At 47.4% G+C, this 14,302-nt stretch overlaps 1 protein-coding gene across 1 annotated transcript in view; it reads left to right on the top strand.

The window, feature by feature from the left end:
* Positions 1-138: 138 nt before the first annotated feature.
* LOC115129191 (histone-lysine N-methyltransferase, H3 lysine-36 specific-like) overlaps positions 139-14,302 on the top strand; it is a 43,403-nt gene continuing 29,239 nt past the window's right edge. Inside the window, exons 1-12 of the mRNA XM_065018352.1 lie at positions 139-387; positions 1,455-1,641; positions 2,329-3,248; positions 4,241-4,382; positions 6,101-6,273; positions 6,524-6,785; positions 7,208-8,977; positions 9,072-9,785; positions 9,983-10,137; positions 12,853-13,047; positions 13,539-13,661; positions 13,846-13,969. Of these exons, the coding sequence (XP_064874424.1) occupies positions 2,346-3,248; positions 4,241-4,382; positions 6,101-6,273; positions 6,524-6,785; positions 7,208-8,977; positions 9,072-9,785; positions 9,983-10,137; positions 12,853-13,047; positions 13,539-13,661; positions 13,846-13,969 (4,561 nt within the window). The 5' untranslated portion in view covers positions 139-387; positions 1,455-1,641; positions 2,329-2,345. The remainder of the gene's footprint in view (positions 388-1,454; positions 1,642-2,328; positions 3,249-4,240; positions 4,383-6,100; positions 6,274-6,523; positions 6,786-7,207; positions 8,978-9,071; positions 9,786-9,982; positions 10,138-12,852; positions 13,048-13,538; positions 13,662-13,845; positions 13,970-14,302) is intronic.

Below are 14,302 nucleotides of genomic sequence, written 5' to 3'. Positions count from 1 at the left end.
TCCAACTATTCTTCAAGATAAATATAAGGAATTGTGTTTTAATCCTGACATTCACATCCTATAATGTTTCTAAGGAGATATATGTACATAAACATGGGTATATAGTGTTTACATTACATGGGCCTAGAATTACATATGGCCTGTATTGTGAATCTCATAGTACTGAGAAACCAATATTGAATGAGGAGAAAAGAACAAGAAATTTCATAGAATTTCAACATAAAAACATTGGGCCATGTTGAAAAAAAAATCCAATCTAATTTTCTTATTGTCTGGGCCCCTGACATTGCATGTGCCTTTTCTTCGCTCTACGGTCTCCAGAGTGACGGCTTCGCAAGGTTACAAATCGGCAGATTGGTCATCAATGAAGAGAAGCTTGCCTATCAGGTAATATGATTCATTAGAATTGGCTATAAAATAATGTCTGTAGCCTATTTGACAACTGTCATTTCGATGTAGCAGTTGTGTGCATTGTGCAAAGCGAGTTTATTACAGTTGCGGTAGGCCACCACTGCAAGTATGGCGAGCCTTTTGTGTGGCAACTATGCAAGGCGCATTCTCCTTATAAGCTGTTGTTGTTATTTCAATGCGAATTTATTGCAGGATACGTGGGGAAAACTGATAGGCATTTAGCCTAAATAACAATATTCTATTACATTGCACCTCATTGACAGCATGATGTCAAGGGGTTCGACTCAATTTGGAGCTTTGCCCCCACCATTGACATGTTTATTGCCACCGACATGTTTTTGACGCGCCATGACCTATTTTCTCTGCTGTCAGGCAATATGGCGCATAGTCTATTTTAAAACTTTGACCAGGCCTCATCCGTGTGCGTTGTTTTCCGGTCGAGCACATTCGAACTATTGATCCGCATTTGTTGTGGCCACAGATTCGTCTCTATCTTTCTGCTATCCAAAATGGAGGAAACAAGTTACGCCTTTGTTGGGATAAGGAAACCAACGGCGCAATTGTTGATCAGTGTGGCATACCCTCGCATAACCCCATAATAAATAGTCTTATATTATCTAGCCGAGGGTTTCATGTATGTTGGCTAAAACACATAAGGGGATATAGTAGCCTACATCATAGCCCCCGCTTTTATTTGAGATGGTGCACCTGGACTTGTCTGCGTGACTGTAGAGTAGTGTGATCTAGTGACTGATAGGGTGAGAGTGCCCGGCCCGATGTGCTGTGATCCGCGGCTCCGCGGCCGGGGGGTTGGGTGGCTGTGCGGATTGGTTGCTCAGCTCTGCTCGCCAACACAGCCAGTTAGTCGAGCAGGGTTTGTTTTAACATAACCAGAGGCACAATTCGACAGCCCGCAAAACAATCATGCAGTAAATATGAAATTGTAATTGCTAGGGACCAAGGTGATATAGGCTACACTGACTTTTGATGCACTAAAATGGAAGGCTAATTATATTTTGTCCATTGATGACTCTTTTGTTAAGGCCGACGCTGATGAGATAGTACAGGAGGTGAAGGGGAGAGAATGAGAGCTGTGGGTCTTTCTTGGCCTACTACTGCTGCTACTGCTGGGATTGTGCAGATCCGCTTTCACAAATCGAAAAAAACATACGCTTCATGCCCCAATCTGAAAGACCCGCAGTTGGCGTTATTGTGACCGACCTCCAAATGGTAAGATTCTTGCGGTTTTTAAAAATTCAGACGATGTTTTTAAACGTTTTGAACCGCCCTTTGTGAGTTCGAATGGGAGCTTCCTATATCGGTTTATAGGCTCTGTGTAGGTAATTTGTGTGAACCATTCTTATGATGTCTTTGACTGTATTGACTCCCCTACAGTCAGGCAGGCTGTCAGCGTGAGCAATGTTGCACACTTCTATATTTGTGTGTGTGTTTGCGATCGTTCTATTTTGATAACAAAAACAGAACGAGTAGATATGATTCGATTTTGTGAATGGGGCAGAGCACACCGGGCGCTCGCTGTGTTTTCCTGATCGTTTTGTCTTCTCTGCTGCCACTACGGACGGCCTTCAGAGGGGAAGCCCTGCAATGCCGTCTTATTAGTGTAGGCTATGCGGTGCATGGCGGTAGTCTTTATTTCTGTTATTGTCGCGTGGAATGTGAGTTGTTATTTACAGACAGGCAGTATGGTTTATGTAAATTCTTGCGTTTTTTCACACTTGTTTTGTAACATTGTAGCAATTTCAAACAGTGAATGCGGATTATGACCCTGAATAATGACCCTGAACCATATGAATTGACCACACTGTAGCTGGATAAGAAAAACCTGGTTGTTTACTAGAAGACTTACCTTTTGTAACCTTCGACCACCCTAATGTGCATTTCCTTTTACTACGACAGGAAGGAGCCATGACAACATGAATCGGTCATACAGACGGGCTGTAAGGGGCTGCTCAGGCTCAGCATCAGCCACAGTGTACAGCTCAGGCCAGCCAGAGTTGAGGCCCCCCAATGGCCTCTCAGTTTCTGCCACTTCCTATGGAAACCAGTGTAACAGCAGCACCAAGCATGGTTCAACAGACCAACTGTCGGCGGCCATGCAACTGTCAACCTCCTCCCTCAAACAGGCACCTAGCTACGTGTATAACCAGGCAGAGAAGGAGAGGCCCCACTGCTACAGTCCTCTGCTGAGGCTCCAGGACCTCTCCACTATGGTACACAGACCTGGGTCTGATCTGGGACCCGGGCCCCAGCCTAAGGATCTCGACGCCAGGAAGCATTTACACTCTCACAGCCCAGTGGGAGTCTCTAGTTTTGGGGCTCCCCTGGTCCGACTGCCCCCCTCTACTGGTAACGAGGAGACAGAACCCTGCGAGGATTCCATGCAGGATCAGAACGGTTTCTCTCCTGTTAGTTCTGATAGTTTGGAGCGCTGCTCCCCCATCCCCAATGGATACTTGCATTTCGAGTCCACCTTGTTTGACAGTGGGGACAGGGAGGATGAGGACGACGAGGAGGAAGAGTTAGTACCTTTTCAACAACACTTTTCTAAGTCCCCCAGAGACAGAACAGTCACAGACCCTAACACCACCTCTGGTTCAGGGGTAGGCCATACCAGCACATACAAACCCTCTGTTCTCAACCTGATGTCTAAGAGTCTGTCTGAACTGGACCCTACTCTGAGCCCCAGTGCCCTGCCTGACATGTCCATGGGGGATGGCTGGAGTATGGACCAGGACTCTGACAGTGACAGTGACAGTGCGATGACAGGAGACACACTTGACCATGGTCTCATCTCACCTGTTGGAACCAACTCTAATGTGAGTTCCCTCTCTTACTGATAATCATAATAATAACAATAATAATAATAATAACCCTTGGGGCAGATGCATCCTGGGTAGCTCTCAAAATATGTCTTATCTGACATTATCTACAGTTCTGTAAATACTGTGTAATCTCCTGGAACAGTATTTGTCAAGGAGCCAATCAAGGAGCTAATTATCAAAATCCAGAAAAGAGACGCTAAATTCTACAACCACTTAATAGGAAGCGATTCACAAACCTTCCATAACAAAGCCATCACTTACAGAGAGATTAACCTGGAGAAGAGTCCCCTAAGCAAGCTGGTCCAGGGCTCTGTTCACAAACACAAACAGACCCCACAGAGCCCCAGGACAGCAACACAATTAGCGTTGCTGTCCTAATGAGAAAAACAAAAGATAATTACTTGACACATTGGAAAGAATTAACAAAAAAACATAGTAAACTAGAATGCTATTTGGTTCTGTGACTGACCCAAACTTAAGGAAAGCTTTGACTATGTACAGACTCGGTGTGCATAGCCTTGCTATTGAAAAAGGCTGCCGTAGGCAGGCCTGGCTCTCAGGAGAAGACAGGCTATGTGCTCACTGCCCACAAAATGAGGTGGAAACTGAGCTGCACTTCCTAACCTCCTGCCAAATGTATGACCATATTAGAGACACATATTTCCCTCGGATTACACAGATCCACAAAGAATTCAAAAACAAACCCAATTTTGATAAACTCCCATATCTACTGGGTGAAATACCACAGTGTGCCATCACAGCAGCAAGATTTGTGACCGGTTGCCACAAGACAAGGGCAACCAGTGAAAAACAAACACCATTGTAAATACAACCTATATTTACGTTTATTTATTTTATGGTTTAGATTTTGTATACACTATATGCTGATCGACCATGTTTCACATTTTGGATTTTAGATTCAAGAAAGTTTTGAACTGTCAAAGGGATGATCCTATACGTGTAGTAACGTCTTTGTTTTTGTTCAGTCCAACAGCCCAAAGAAGAAGCCCCTCCCAGTAGTGCAGTACTTGGAGGGAGATCTGGTCTGGGCCAAGTTTAACCGCCGCCCCTGGTGGCCCTGTAGAGTTACCATAGATCCTCTGGAGGGGATACACACACGCATGAAAGGTGGGAAGTTGTATTATTGGTGTTGGATCTAAACTTATCACAAGGTTGTCAGCGCAGAAAGCATTGATTTAAAAGTGAGAAGGAAGGGAACCTCTCCTCTGGGTTCTGTGGGGGAAGGAAGGGAACCTCTCCTCTGGGTTCTGTGGGGGAAGGAAGGGAACCTCTCCTCTGGGTTCTGTGGGGGAAGGAAGGGAAGCTCTCTGGGTTCTGTGGCAGAAGGAAGGGAAGTTCTGTAGGGGAGGAAGGAAGCTCTCCTCTGGGTTCTGTGGGGGAGGAATGGAACCTCTCCTCTGGGTTCTGTGGGGGAAGGAAGGGAAGCTCTCTGGGTTCTGTAAGAGAAGGAAGGGAAGCTCTCTGGGTTCTGTGGGGGAGGAAGGGAACCTCTCCTCTGGGTTCTGTGGGGGAGGAAGGGAACCTCTCCTCTGGGTTCTGTGGGGAAGGAAGGGAACCTCTCCTCTGGGTTCTGTGGGGGAAGGAAGGGAACCTCTCCTCTGGGTTCTGTGGGGGAGGAAGGGAACCTCTCCTCTGGGTTCTGTGGGGGAGGAAGGGAACCTGTCCTCTGGGTTCTGTGGGGGAAGGAAGGGAACCTCTCCTGGGTTCTGTGGGGAAGGAAGGGAAGCTCTCTGGGTTCTGTGGGAGAAGGAAGGGAAGTTCTGTAGGGGAGGAAGGGAAGCTCTCCTCTGGGTTCTGTGGGGGAGGAAGGGAACCTCTCCTCTGGGTTCTGTGGGGGAGGAAGGGAACCTCTCCTCTGGGTTCTGTGGTGGAAGGAAGGGAAGCTCTCTGGGTTCTGTGGGAGAAGGAAGGGAAGCTCTCTGGGTTCTGTAGGGGAGGAAGGGAAGCTCTCCTCTGGGTTCTGTGGGGGAAGGAAGGGAACCTCTCCTCTGGGTTCTGTGGGGGAAGGAAGGGAACCTCTCCTCTGGGTTCTGTGGGGAAGGAAGGGAACCTCTCCTCTGGGTTCTGTGGGGGAGGAAGGGAACCTCTCCTCTGGGTTCTGTGGGGGAGGAAGGGAACCTGTCCTCTGGGTTCTGTGGGGAAGGAAGGGAACCTCTCCTGGGTTCTGTGGGGGAAGGAAGGGAAGCTCTCTGGGTTCTGTGGGAGAAGGAAGGGAAGTTCTGTAGGGGGAGGAAGGGAAGCTCTCCTCTGGGTTCTGTGGGGGGAGGAAGGGAACCTCTCCTCTGGGTTCTGTGGGGGGAGGAAGGGAACCTCTCCTCTGGGTTCTGTGGTGGAAGGAAGGGAAGCTCTCTGGGTTCTGTGGGAGAAGGAAGGGAAGCTCTCTGGGTTCTGTAGGGGGAGGAAGGGAAGCTCTCCTCTGGGTTCTGTGGGGGAAGGAAGGGAACCTCTCCTCTGGGTTCTGTGGGGGAAGGAAGGGAAGCTCTCTGGGCTCTGTGGGGGAAAGAAGGGCTCTCCTCTGGGTTCTGTGGGGGATATAACAGCAAGAGAGAACCACCTTGATCTTATACATGTTGTTGATTTTCACTCCAAAGTGGACATAGTTTGTGGTATATAGCATAAGGGGTCATCCTCAGACAGTTATCTATAAACTACTTCAACGCAATGTATCAGCTCTCAGCCTGACAGCTTACTTCATCTTTGTGTAATGGCCAACAGTTAGAATATTTTGAGCCCTGTTCTTTTGATCTAGTTAATATCATAATTTACCATTCATAATATATATATCAATGTTGAAACAAGTTGTCTTTGTGTTTCTGTTGTTCCAGTCCCCAGTCGTCGTCCTTGTCGTATCTATTACGTGGAGACTCTGGGGGAGATGGCAGATCATGCCTGGGTACCTGGGGAAGTTACTTACCCCTTCACAGGAGGAGAGCAGTTCACAGACCTGCCTGTGCTGAGACGGAGAGGGAAACAGAGGGAAAAGGACTACAAATACACAGTAACTAACTACAGACAACTGTCAACTCCTGTTGCTTTTCATTTAGATTGCATTGTGTGTTGCTGTTAATAGTGATATGTTTCAAGTCCCAAATCACTTTTGTTGTTGTAAAGGTACAGAATAGTTTCGTTGCATGTCTCACAAAACATATTTGGAAGATTATACTCTAATACTGTCTATTCCACAAACTCCGTATAATTTAGACAGTTTGCCGCTTTTCTCCTGATGGCTTATCATCTCTCCCCTGTAGATACCCAAGCGTCTGTTTGAGTCGTGGAAAGTCGGTGTGCTGGAAGCTGAGTTTCTCCTACCTGACCTGCTGAAGAATACTGCTGTCTCTTCTTCCATGCCCTCTAACAGTGAAGAGCGGGTGTCCTTTCCACTGCCTGATGAAAAACCATCCGAGGCCCCCTCTTGTTCCTCCTCTATGCTCACTGCACCCCCCTCCTTCAGCCCTCCCCCCAACAGAAACAAACATCCCCCTGCTGCCGACCTGGCCGCAGCGAACGACAGTAGCAGCAGAAACAAACATCCCCCTGCTGCCGACCTGGCCGTAGCGAACGACAGTAGCAGCAGAAACAAACATCCCCCTGCTGCCGACCTGGCCGTAGCGAACGACAGTAGCAGCAGAAACAAACATCCCCCTGCTGCCGACCTGGCCGTAGCGAACAACAGTAGCAGCAGAAACAAACATCCCCCTGCTGCCGACCTGGCCGTAGCGAACGACAGTAGCAGCAGAAACAAACATCCCCCTGCTGCCGACCTGGCCGTAGCGAACGACAGTAGCAGCAGAAACAAACATCCCCTGCTGCCGACCTGGCCGTAGCGAACGACAGTAGCAGCAGAAACAAACATCCCCCTGCTGCCGACCTGGCCGTAGCGAACAACAGTAGCAGCAGAAACAAACATCCCCCTGCTGCCGACCTGGCCGTAGCGAACAGTAGCAGCAAAAATAAACCCTGCCAGAAGAAGAAGAGGAAGGGTTTGGCGGAGATCTTTGGTCCTATAGGTGGAAATCCCACAAAGTCACTAAGCATCCTAGACTTGGCCAACCAAATGCCTGCTGCCACAGCTGATCCACTGAAAGAAGAAGATCCCAAGGACTCTCCATACGCAGACCTGGATTCTGTACCAACCATTGTGCGTCCCAAACGGTCTGAGAAACCTGCTAAAGAAGACACAGAGAAACCGTCTGAACCCTCACAAGAGGAGGCAGAGAAAGGGGGCAAGAAGGAGCGGGCTACTCCTCCTGAAAAGACAAAAGACAGGCATGTGGTCATGGTGGTTCCTAGGCATGTAGTTCCTATATCCTCATCCCCAAATATTTTAGTAAACAAATCCCTTTTCAAATACAGAATTACAAAATACACAAATGTTTTACAGTCAAAACAGAAGTTGGGCAGCTCTTCTGAACTGAAGAATATAAATGCTCTTGATAAGCCCTCTCTGCAACTGCCTTCCAGCAGCCGTCTGATGACCAGGGCCCTGAAAGCAGAGGAAGAGACAGATCTCAAACAGACTCTGCTGGCCTCAAGCCAAAAGTTGACAAACGATAGGCTTAATGTACATTCTTCTGACGATGATGATGATGTGAGCGATATTGTTCAGATCAGAACAGAGTCGTCTACTAGCAGGGATTCTTCACCAGACAAAACCAGATCCTCTGCTAGCTCTCCTAAAAAACAGCCTGAGTCTGATTGGAAGCACCTCCACAACGGCTCGTGGAAAAACTCAGAAGATGTGACTCCAGGGTCCAGTAAGCCTGTCATACCCTCTATTAAGGTCAAGGAAGAGAACATTGTCTCAGACATATCCTCCTGTTCTTCCTCCACCTCCTCTCTCTCTCCCATGGACACTTTCCAGGATGTCAAGGAGCTGTCATTCAAATCCCTAGTGAAGGAGGAGAGTGACTCTGGGGAATCTAACACTAATTTTAAACCTGAGCCTAATTACAAGTTCAGTACTTTCCTGATGCTCCTGAAGGACATGCATGATACCAGGGAGAAAGAGGGCAAGCCCCTGACCATGCCTCCCTCGCAAGCTCTCATCCAGGAGGAACCCATGGTCATAGCCACTGTCCAAGCACCAGCCGACACCCTGAACACTGCTGCTGGCGGGGACTGGACACCAACGGGGACCAAAGTCCAAAACGGCCAGCATGCGAGCTCGCCAACACCCAAGAGCACACCGGCCAAACCCAAGTCCAAAACTAAACCCATCATGAAAAACGACACATACAAACTTGAAGGGAAAACGGTGCTGGCTCAGATGGTGGCGAACGCAGTAGACAAGCAGCAGCGGAGGAAGTCGAGGCCTCCAGCCAAACTCCGGGCCCCCATCGCTGGTCTCTCTCCCGAGATGGCCGACCTAGCCTGGGGGAGGGAGTTTGTCTCTGGGCACGCTGACCTGGCTGAGCCTGGCCTCAGCCCACCTCCTCTTCCTCCTGTCCCCTCCGCTGTTGACTCCTCATCCTACCTCGACAAGAGCCCGGGTACCAAAGTGGCCCCTAAGAAGCGCTGGCAGACGTTTGCTCAGCAGGGGCCGGTGAAGCCTGGGAAGGATCCAGGGGACCCGGGTGGGGTGGCCTCACCGCAGGGGCTTGCGGAAGTGAATGGGGTCTACAGAGACTGCCAGGGAGGGACACCAGACCCCATCAGCTCCCCTGATCTAAACCTGGGGATGGAGAAGCAAGATGACACATCAGGTAAGACTTGAATAGGTTTCAGTACCAGCAGTGTTTTATGTTAGCTTTTTATTTTTAGAGATTGATTTGATTGATCAATTATTTATTCCCACAGCACATTCTGAAAACAAACGGATGAGGAAACCCAGCAAAAGACTGCTGGAATCCACAGAGGAAGAACAATTCTTCTCCCCGAAGAAAAAAATAAAGAAACCTCTGGAATCTTCCAAAACTCCTCCGAGCCATTTTTCAGCCTCAGTCCTGCTAATGTACACCTCTACACCCAACCCCACCCCTCTCCCTACCTCTGGGGAGCCAGCCTGCCCCATCCCTGGCCCTACCTCTGGGGAGCCAGCCAGCCCCATCCCTGGCCCTGCCTCTGGGGAGTCAGCCAGCCCCACCCCTGGCCCTGCCTCTGGGGAGCCAGCCAGCCCCACCCCTGGCCCTACCTCTGGGGAGCCAGCCAGCCCCACCCCTGGCCCTGCCTCTGGGGAGCCAGCCAGCCCCACCCCTGGCCCTACCTCTGGGGAGCCAGCCAGCCCCACCCCTGGCCCTGCCTCTGGGGAGCCAGCCAGCCCCACCCCTGACCCTACCTCTGGGGAGCCAGCCAGCCCCACCCCTGGCCCTACCTCTGGGGAGCCAGCCAGCCCCACCCCTGGCCCTGCCTCTGGGGAGCCAGCCAAAACCCAGGCCCTAGCAGGGCTGAAACAGAGTCTGTCTCAAGATGTCCTCCACCGTGTTATAGAATCATTATCCAAACAACCCCCAGCAGTGACCTCTTTCTCTACTGACTCATCATCCGATGGGGCAAACCCTCCTCTGCCCTCTGGTAGGCAGACAGTCAAATGTTTTTTCTCCAAAAACATCTCTCATGGCGATGCTGTCTTATTTAATACAAGAGGCAGATATATTATATTGGGGAAAGTAGCTCCGTTGGGGAAAGTAGTTATGATAATGAAAACAAATCCTCCTCATATTTTCAGATACAGTAGATATGGGGTATTTAAATGTCTGGTCATTCCCCAGACCCAGTATCCCTGGAGAGGAAGAGGCCAAGGAAGCCGTCTCACAAGGTCCTGGAATATACCATAGAGGAAGTGTCAGTCAGTCCTCCAAAGAAGAAGGAGTTTAAGAACCAGAGTGTACAGACAGACGTGAAAACAGAAGTCAGGGACACTCAGGTAAGGCTGAATGAACTAATCAACAGCCATATTAACAGATCTATACCGCTACAGTGCCACTCTAATTACAGTACTAGTCAAATGTTAGGACACACCTACTCATTCCAGGGGTTTTCTTTATTTTTACTATTCTCTACATTGTTGAATAATAGTGAAGACATCAAAACTTTGAAATAATACATATGGAATCATGTAGCAACCAAAAAAGTGTTAAACAAATCAAAATATATGTTTATATTTGAGGTTCTTCAAAGTAGCCACCCTTTGATGACAGCGTTACACACTCTTGGCATTCTCTGAACCAGCTTCATGAGGTAGTCACCTGGAATGCATTTAAATTAACAGGTGTGTCTTGTTAAAAGTTCATTGTAATTGGAGTTTCTTTCCTTCGAATTGTGTTTGAGCCAATCTGTTGTTACAAGGTAAAGGTGGTATACAGAAGATGGTCCTATTTGGTAAAAGACCAAGTCCATATTCTGTCAAGAACAGCTCAAATAAGCGAAGAGAAACCACAGTCCATCATTACTTTAAGACATGAAGGTCAGTCAATCTGGAAAATGTCATGAACTTTGGCACTTCAAGTGCCATCGCAAAAACCATCAAGCGCTATGATGAATGTGGCTCTCATGGGGACCGCCACAGGAAAGAAAGACCCAGAGTTACAGTGCCTTGCAAAAGTATCCACACCCCTTGGTGTTTGTCCTATTGTGTTGCATTACAACCTGTCATTTAAATGGATTTTAATTTGGATTGTATGTAATGGACATACACAAAATAGTCCAATTTGGTAAAGTGAATGGAAAAAATTACCTTTTATTTAAAAAATATAATTAAAAAAATAAAAACAACGGAAAAGTGGTGTGTTTATTCACCCCCTTTGCTATGAAGCCCCTAAATAAAATCTGGTGCAACCAATTACCTTCAGAGGTCACATAATTAGTGAAATAAAGTCCACCTGTGTGCAATTTTAGTGTCACATGATCTGTCACGTGATCTCAGTATATATACACCTGTTCTGAAAGGCTCCAGAGTCTGCAACACCACAAAGCAAGGGGCACTATGAAGACCAAGGAGCTCGCCAAACAGGTCAGGGACAAAGTTGTGGAAAAGTACAGATCAGGGTTGGGTTCTAAAAAAAAAAATCTGAAACTTTGAACATCCCACGGAGCACCATTACATCTATTATTAAAAAATGGAATGAATATGGTACCACAACAAACCTGCCAAGAGAGAGCCACCCACCAAAACTCACGGACCAGGCAAAGAGGGTATTAATCAGAGGCAAAAGAGAGACCAAAGATAACCATGAAGAGCTGCAAAGCTCCACAGCGGAGATTGGAGTATCTGTCCATAGGACCACTTTAAGCCATACACTCCACAGAGCTGGGCTTTATGGAAGAGTGGCCAGGAAAAAACCATTGCTTAAAGACAAAAATAAGCAAACGTGTTTGGTGTTTGCCAAAAGGCTTGTGGGAGACTCCCCAAACATATGGAGTAAGATACTCTGTTCAGATGAGACTAAAATGTAGCTTTTTGTCCATCAAGGAAGACGCTATGTCTGGCGCAAACCCACCTCTCATCACCCCGAGAACACCATGTTTTTCATCGGCAGGGACTGGGAAACTGGTCAGAATTGAAGGAATGATGGAGGGCTCTAAATACAGGGAAATTCTTGAGGGAAACCTGTTTCAGTCTTCCAGAGAATTGAGACTGGGACGGAGGTTCACCTTCCAGCAGGACAATGACCCTAAGCATACTGCTAAAGCAACACTTGAGTGGTGTAAGGGGAAACATTTAAATGTCTTGGAATGGCCTAGTCAAAGCCCAGACCTCAATCCAATTGAGAGTCTGTGGAATGACTTAAAGATTGCAAGACACCAGCGGAACCCATCCAACTTGAAGGCGCTGGAGCAGTTTTGCCTTGATTAATGGACAAAAATCCCTGTGGCTAGATGTGCCAAGCTTATAGAGACATACCCCATGAGACGTGCAGCTGTAATTGCTGAAAAAAGTGGCTCTACAAAGTATTGACTTTGGGGGGGTGAATAGTTATGCACGCTCAAGTTTTATTTCTTGTTTGTTTCACAAATGTTTTGTATCTTCAAAGTGGTAGGCATGTTGTGTAAATCAAATTATACAAACCCCCCAAAAATCAATTTTAATTCCAGGTTGTAAGGCAACAAAATAGGAAAAATACCAAGGGGTGTGAATACTTTCGCAAGCCACTGTACCTCTGCTGCAGAGGATAAGTTCATTCGAGTTAACTGCACCTCAGTAATTTCAGCCCAAATAAATACTTCAAGGAGTTCAAGTAACATACACATCTCAACATCAACTGTTCAGAGGAGACTGCATGAATCAGGCCTTCATGGTCAAATTGCTGCAACGAAACCACTACTAAAGGACACCAATAATAAGAAGAGACTTGCTTGGGCCAACAAACATGAGCAATGGACATTAGACCGGTGGAAATTTGTCCTTTGGTCTGATGAGTCCAAAGTTGAGATTTTTGCTACTTTGAGGAATCTCAAATATAAAATATATTTAGATTTAACACCTTATTTGGTTACTACATGATTCCATATGTTATTTCATAGTTTTGATGTCTTCACTATTATTCTACAATGTAGAAAATAGTAAAAAATAAAGAAAAACCCTTGAATCAGTAGGTGTGTCCAAACTTTTGACTGGTACTCTATGTAATTTCTATAACAGGTAAAGTCTGTGAAGAAAGAAGTGCCTGTATCCAGCGTGACACCTCCAGAGAGCATGGTTTCTCTGCAGGGCTCCTCTCCTGCCCGGCCCTCTAGCCCTACGGTGCTCCTCACCCCCAAGGAAGAGACCGAGAAGATCAGTCCTGGGGTGGGAGGAGAGAGCCACAGCAACGGAGAGAGGACACCCAAACCTGAGGTCAGCATAAACAACTTTTTCAACCTGTGTGAAAAGATGACTAGTTTCATGCTATGATGTCAGCATTCACCTGTGGTATCATTGTACCAGTGCTGTACAACAGGGTGCTAAACCCCTACACCTGTGGTATCATTGTACCAGTGCTGTACAACAGGGTGCTAAACCCCTACACCTGTGGTATCATTGTACCAGTGCTGTACAACAGGGTGCTAAACCCCTACACCTGTGGTATCATTGTACCAGTGCTGTACAACAGGGTGCTAAACCAGTGCTGTACAACAGGGTGCTAAACCCCTACACCTGTGGTATCATTGTACCAGTGCTGTACAACAGGGTGCTAAACCCCTACACCTGTGGTATAATTGTACCAGTGCTGTACAACAGGGTGCTAAACCCCTACACCTGTGGTATCATTGTACCAGTGCTGTACAACAGGGTGCTAAACCCCTACACCGTAACCAATATTTTGTGTAATAACACCTCTCCTCCAGGTGTTCTCTCCTGGTCTGAATGACAGTTTCTCCCTACCTGGTGAAGGGTCCCTGGTCTCCAGCACTAAGAAGAACACAGGAGAAAAAGGAGGAGCTGCGTCCATGAAGGAGAATGTCTGTCAGGTAGGTCAACCAACAACATGCCACAACCTTTCTATTTTGTAGAGGCAGGAACAGTAAAAAAATAGCTCTTAAGTTTGATTTCCAGGCTTTCTCACATTAGTTCAGAAATAACTGTTCCTAATAGCCGGGTGATGAATGAGATTTGGGAGTACTGACTAAAAATATGTGTGTGTGTGTCTTGCAGGTGTGTGAGAGGACAGGTGAGCTGCTGCTGTGTGAGGGCCAGTGCTGTGGGGCGTTCCACCTGCAGTGTATCGGCCTATTAGAAGCCCCTAGAGGGAAGTTCATCTGTTGTGAATGCACTAAAGGTGAGTCTCTACCTATCCCTGTACACCTGTCTGTCATTTGACTCATTTAGCGGACGCTCTTATCCAAAACAACCTACAGGAGCAATTAGGGTTTAGTGCCTCGCTCAAGGGCACATCGACAGATTTTTCACCTATTCGGCTCTGGGATTTGAACCAGCAACTTTTCGGTTACTGGCCTAACGCTCTTCACCGCTACCTGGCACCATTCTAATCTTACAGGAGCCATGTACACCTGGTGCAGCCTCACCTATACACATATTCACCTTGGCTTAACACCGTTACTGAGTTCTTACACCTTTACAGTGATACTGCCATGCTCATAGACCATATCTC

This window comes from Oncorhynchus nerka, linkage group LG5, assembly GCF_034236695.1.
Source record: "Oncorhynchus nerka isolate Pitt River linkage group LG5, Oner_Uvic_2.0, whole genome shotgun sequence".
Classification (NCBI taxonomy): domain Eukaryota; kingdom Metazoa; phylum Chordata; class Actinopteri; order Salmoniformes; family Salmonidae; genus Oncorhynchus; species Oncorhynchus nerka.
The sequence above is the reverse complement of the archived record's forward strand: the minus strand, read 5'-3'. Positions and strand labels throughout refer to the sequence as shown.